At 40.6% G+C, this 6,580-nt stretch overlaps 1 protein-coding gene across 1 annotated transcript in view; it reads left to right on the top strand.

Moving 5' to 3' along the window:
• The first annotated feature begins 390 nt into the window (after positions 1–390).
• Positions 391–6,580, top strand: part of NADK (NAD kinase) — a 1,020,436-nt gene continuing 1,014,246 nt past the window's right edge. The window contains exon 1 of the mRNA XM_044056259.1: positions 391–1,126. Coding sequence (XP_043912194.1) covers positions 969–1,126 — 158 coding nt within the window. The 5' untranslated portion in view covers positions 391–968. The remainder of the gene's footprint in view (positions 1,127–6,580) is intronic.

Raw genomic sequence — 6,580 nt, 5'->3', positions numbered from 1 at the left:
TCTTTTTTCTCAGCTGAGTATACTGTCAGCCTCCTGTTTTGTTGTATGACTTTTTTGTAAAATTCTCAGTTCTTTCTCTTTACTAAAATGTAATATTTTATTGACTTTTCTCTTGCTGTTGCACTGATTTTGACTCCTCCTCCTCCCAAACACCCATATACAGAAATTAAATGAAATTATTTCCTTATGTTAGATAATGCCTGCTTGTACTTAAACACTGCTGAAAGTCTTTCCTTTGGTTCTCATGCACTGTATCAGCTCACTGAAAATTTGCATAAACAAGTTGACATCACTGTACAGCAGATATTGCCTAAAGAAGAGTGTCCGACTCCACCCCTGGGCTGATTCAGTTTTATTGTAGTGATTGGTGTCAGCCTGCTTTGAAATACTCTGGCGTGTCAGGAGAAACAAAGTACAGATAAGAAGGGTGGTAAACGTAAAGTCTGAAACCAGTAAGGGAGAAGTGTGGAAAAGATAGTAGGTATACTCAGAACAGTATTTGGCATGGACAGTTAGAAAGAAAGCCTCATTTTTAAGGGTACGTAAGATGATAAAATGGCTCTGCATAGTAATGTCAAGACTTAGAACTGTTTGCAAGCTTTCTCTATTTTCTGAATGCATCCCTGAATTAAACTTGGATAATTTATTCAGAAATTAATTCTTTGCGGACAGAAATGACTTGGCTAACTTGTTTTGCGTGGGAGAGACTGTTATTGTAAATGTGACCATCAAAGAAGACAATAACATTTTTATAATGGTAGGAATAATATTTCCAACCATTTTGATTTCCTACAAGTCTGGTTTATTTGGACTATTTAGACATTTTAAATGGTGCTGAAAATAAGTGTATTAAGAAATGTTTGAGACTTGGAAGCACTGTTGCATGTGTCTGTGATACTCAGTTTGAAGCAGAGGAGTGCTATCTTGTCATTAGAAGTTGGACCATTTTCATTCTAGTCTAATATTAGATGATTAACATGAAAGAACTACTGAGGTCAGAACAAAATAGACTTATGATTCCACCCAACCCACCAAATGCAGAAAGACTGAACTCACAGATGAAGGCCATGACTGTCATACATGGCTTTCAGTATGGGCTGCCTGATAGCGAGATTGGTCATAAATGGTAAGTACTTTGAACACACATTTGTGTTATTATACTTGGTTTGCTCTTTAAGTTCTGTATTATGCATGCACAAGGATCTTATATTACAGTGATTTGTCATACAGACCCTTCCCTCTGATGTAGCACTTGAAGTTTAAGATATATGCTGTTGCTGATGAGTCCTAGTTGCACATATGCAAGCTTACTGATTTTTTTTTTTTTATTGTTCTTTTTTCCTCCATGCGCTGTGATTGTTAGATGTTATTGTTTGTTTTCTTATGGGTGTTATCTGCTGTTCCAGGTCCATCCATTGTCATATCTGGGAACATTTGGCTATCATGTTTTTCCTTATCAGTGGTTCTAATAAGTGACTGTTACTGTACCAAATTAAACAGATTATGTTAAAACTCTGGAACACTTAATAGTTAGTGGAAATATCACAGCAGTTAAGAAAGCTTTGCTTTTCATAGAGTGCAGTTTTTATTTTTATTTTTTTTTTCATCCCCATGCAGAAAACCATCAGCTGCAACTGGTGGATCTTTTGGATCTTGGGTGCCAGGAGAAACTCCATACCTGCCAAGCCTTCCTTGAGCAGTAGTATAAGTGATAGTAGTGCATGCATTTATGTTAGCACTGTATTTTTCTCTGTTCACCTGCACGTAACTTCACTGTGGAAAGCTGGATTACCCTTTTTAGATTTCTTATCTGTATTTCTGTCATCTTCCTTTCCTTCTTCGATACTGGATTGTACATTTCTGCTTTCCATTAAGATCTTGTCCACTGATGCCAACACTGATTGTTTCTCTTCTGCTGCCTCTTGGATGTTGTATAGATCCTTGTGAGTTTTTGGTTCTACTGCTCTTTTATATTCCAACTGCTAGTTTATAGTCCTGGATTTACCTAAAACAACTACTGTGCATTCATAAAACTGGGTATAATTTGTCAGTCTTTTAGGATGTCTTAAAAATGTTTAGGTTGCACTAGTTGATGTTCTAATGACAAAGATCACCAGCGGTTCTGATAAATCCTTCTCCATCCAAGAACCCTGTGGACACCATGGGCAAGTCACATGATGAACAAGCATATAAACCATAGCAGACATGTGAGGAGGTTGCTGTCCCCAGCATAAAAATAGCAGACTGCTTTCACTTCCTTGTTATTTCAGAGAAATGAAAAGTAAAAACTGAAACTTAAAATTATATGCAATAGCAGTAAATTGACAAACTCATGCATAATAATGAGACAAAAAGGAAACTTACTCATGACATGCTAGCAAACCCAATGTAAACAAAAGCCACCTCACAGGGACTGATCACAACAAAAGGTAAAAAAAAAACAAGGTCAGTCCTGAACCTCTGTGTCAGTCATACAAAAATACCATAAGTTTGTGTTAACAAAGTTAGTCAGCACAGTCCCTAACCACAGGGGAACACAGTACAAGTCAGGTAAACCAGGGAGAAAAAAATGAACATAACCAATCCTAGTGGAGAAGCATACTAAAACTAAAAAGAAAAATAATATACACAAGAAAATAACCGTAAGCATATGGCTCAAGTCCATAATCTGGACCCAGACAGGAGTAGAAATAATGAGCAGTCCTTACAACCAACACTCTAAAAGTAAGAGCCAAAATAGTCTAAAAATCAGTAGTTAGGGGTAACCATACAAAAACAAAACAAGCAGTTCAGTCAGAAAGGAGTCATATAGTTCATGGGACCAGACCCTAAGCTACCTACAAATCAGTAGTACAATCAAAACTAAAACAAAAAAATGCTAATAGAACAAAGTCCAAATAAACTGGGGTGCAGAATTAGTAATTAAGTCATTGTCTGTATCCAGACAAAAACAAGGTGTAACAAAGCTTCCTTCACTGAGGCAATTTAGCAACAAGACCCATTTTAAAGGAGTTTAGAGAATGGGAAAACTGCACATCAGCTTACATGATTGGAGACTTTCTTCAGCAGGCTATTAATGTACAAGTAATGCCCACTGAAAATATGAGTCTGTTGCTTCATGGCAGCATATCAAGCTGCCATGGAGCTCAGACTGCAATAAAAAAACTAATGGCCGCCATTACTTACTCGCTAAGCAGGTGTATGTGTGCATATGTATGTTTGAGTGTGTTTATATTTCTGTCTGTATGTGTGAGTGAATGCATGTATGAAAGCACAGGTGACTGTGCGTGTGTGCGTGTGTGCGTGTGTGCGTGTGTGTGTGTGTGTGTGTGGTTTTGTGTGCATATCTCTCAGCTGTCGAACTTTTGCAGAATGTCCTGATTTGTCTTCTTCTTTCGGCTTTTCCTGGTTAGGGGTCACCACAGTGGATCACCTGTCTGCTCATGATTGACAGTGGAGTTTTATGGTGTCGAGTTGCCAGCCCGACGCCCAACCTTCCACAGAAGGCACACACACGCACTCACACCTAGGACCAATTTAGAGTGTCCAATCCACCTACAGCATGTCTTTGGGATATGGGAGGAAACCGGAGCACCCGGAGGAAACCCACGCGACCACAGGGAGGACATGCAGACTCCGCGCAGAAGGGACCCCAGCCGAGAATCGAACCGGAGAACCTCTTGCTGTGAGGCGACAACGCTAACCGCTGCACCACTGTGGCCGCCCAATGTCCTGATTTTTGCCTTATATTTTTTTGTCTGTTCCTCATAAAATTTGTAGTTTTCTGCAGTTTTGTGGCAAATCAGTGGAGCAAATTCATTAAATAATGACAGGCATTTGAGTTTCAGGCTTTATATCTTTCAGAAAATGCATTGTAATACAAGACCTTTTATTCTAGCACTTTCTAAGTTTATAAGAGCAATATGTACCCTGTTTTTAGAGCTTTTTCCCACCATTATGTTTGGCTTTGTCCAGATTTTTTGTGCTAAGAGATTGAGAGTTATACTTGTGTGAGTGAATGTGAGTATGAAACCAGAGGACACTCTGTATGTGTGTGTGTGTGTGTGTGTGTGTGTGTGTGTGTGTGTGTGTGTGTGTGTGTGTGTGTGTGTGAAAGCAAAAGGTGCTCTGTATGAGAGAGAGAATGGGCTGTCTAAAAAATTGTTGTGTTTTACTTATTTATTTTTTTTAAGTGCTATATTATATATATATATATATATATATATATATATATATGTATATATGTATATATATTTGATGTAAAATGCTTCCTCCAACACTATTAACATATACTACAGAAAGTTTGAAACATTAGGCGGAGGAACTATTTTACATCAAAAATATATATAAAAAAAATACAGTACTTAAAAGATAAGCAAGTAAAACAACAGTTTTACAGAGAGCCCATTCTCTAAACGCAATAATGCCTGACAAGGTGTGTGTTAATGTGTAATTAATGCCCTTCAAGGGGTGTAGAGGCCTGACGCTCATAACACCCCTGGGTGGGCATTAATTACACATTAATACACACCTTGTCAGGCATTATTACTTAATTAAGACAAAGAGTTTGTTTGTGTCTTTCGGCTTTTCCCAGATGTTCATCGTGCATACAGCTGCAGTAATCACAGATGGGTTTTCTGCCGTCAGGCGGGTCCTCGGTTGGCCGAATTCCAAAGTCTAGGTTCGGCGTCGATTGCTGTCGCTTTTTTTCCTGACGTCAGTGAGGCAGGGGTATATAAGACACAGCCGACGCCATTTTCTTCAGTCTTTTTTGCCGCGCGGTGCCCGAAGCAGAAGCAGTTCGCAAGTGCCAGTCGGCCAGCTCCTGAATTTACGAAAAATTGGAAACCGAAGTTTTCATTAAAGCTAAGTACCCCATTGGGGAAACTTTTCCTGCCTCAGACCGATGTCAGAAAAAGTTAACAATTGTATTTGTTGTGGGAAGCAAATACCGCATAAGGATTTCCATTCCCTCTGCATGCCTTGTTTAGGCCCAAACCACGACGTCTCAGGCTGTCGCTTTTGCGCTACTTTCAATAAATGCACTATTAAGCATCGGGCGGAGTTCGCCCAACACTTTTTTGGTAAAGCCTTTGATTATAAAATGTTGTCTGAGACTCCGACTACCGTTTTGTCCAAAAAACGCAAGGACAAGGACCGACACGCGAGGTCCACGGTCCCCACCGACACCACGCCAAAACCAGCTACACGTGGTCTGGTTCTCAGCGAGACGCCTATGCAGTCCCTGACTACCAACGACACTTCTTTGGCGGTGTCTTCTGTAACCGAGACTGCAGGTACCTCGGCCCATACCCAGACTACAACCACCAAAGCCACTGTGAGCGTTGAGCCTCCTAATGTGGACAGGTCCACTTCCACCCATGGTGTCTTTAGACCCTCATCTTCCTTTTCCATTAAGGTCTTTACTAAGTCCAAATCAGCCAGGCATCCCAAGAGGCCTGTTGCACAGAGCCAATCTCCAGGCCCCATGCCTAAAAAGCAGATGCTTAAAATGGCTGAGGATTTAATTACTCTTTTAACAGGGGTTCCCAACCCCCTCCAGACAAGAGACCCAGAGTGGAGGAAGATTCTCCCTCTTCTGATCAGGGCTCCATTTTTTCAGAACATTTTGATGTAGAGGGACACTCTTACTCCCCTTTTGAAGATTCTGATGCAGAGCAGTCCATTCCTTCTGTATCTCCTCCTGAGGATTTTTCTTTTGGGGAAACCTTGCACACCTTGAGGGAACACTTCCATTGGGAAGGCCAAGACTTTTCTGATTCCAAGAAAAGACTTAGGGAATTTCTTTTGTTACCTCAACACAGACCTCTGGCGATACCTCCTGTCTTGGACATACTTGATGATGTTTATTCGGAGGCTTGCCTTAATCCGGATTCCCTGCCTCCTGCCCCAGTCAAGCCTGATAGGTACTACAGAGTTCCTAACTCTCACCAATTTCTTTACAAAAGCCATAATGCTGACCCTGAAACCATTTCTCAAGGCCCCAAGGGAATGAAGGCCTCTACTGCTAAGAATCCACTACCTTCCAAAAGAGAGTCAAGATCCTTAGAAAGGTGGGGAAAAAGGTATATACCTCGGCCACCCTAGCCATGAGGGCCTTAAATTGTCAGTTTCATATGCTTAAATATCAGCAGTTTCTGTTATCACAATTAAGAAATAAAATGTCTCAACCTGAACAACCAGATTTGAAGGAGTTGCAGGATATGATGCATAGTGCAGAACAAGTGGGTAAACACACCTTACAATGTGGCTATGATGCCCTAGAGGCCTCAAGTAGAGCTGCTGTTACAGGATCAGTCATTCGTAGACATGCATGGCTTAGGGAACAAATCTTGCCTGATCATGTGAAAGCTAAACTACTAGATGCTCCTTTACAAAAGGATGTGCTATTTGGTACTAATGCTGAGGAGATACTACGGAAAATGGAAGAAAAAGCCAAATCTATGCAAACTGTCAAAGCTTTTCTACAGGTTTAACCACGACGTTTTAGCAGAAATTGGCCTTCTAAAAACTGGTCCTTTCCAGCCACGGACAAGCCCCAAAGAGGTAGATACAGGCG

Source organism: Protopterus annectens, chromosome 14.part0 (genome assembly GCF_019279795.1).
Source record: "Protopterus annectens isolate FY-2018-M chromosome 14.part0, PAN1.0, whole genome shotgun sequence".
Classification (NCBI taxonomy): Eukaryota; Metazoa; Chordata; order Ceratodontiformes; family Protopteridae; genus Protopterus; species Protopterus annectens.
Note: the sequence above shows the minus strand (reverse complement) of the source record. Positions and strands in the feature narration are given on the sequence as shown.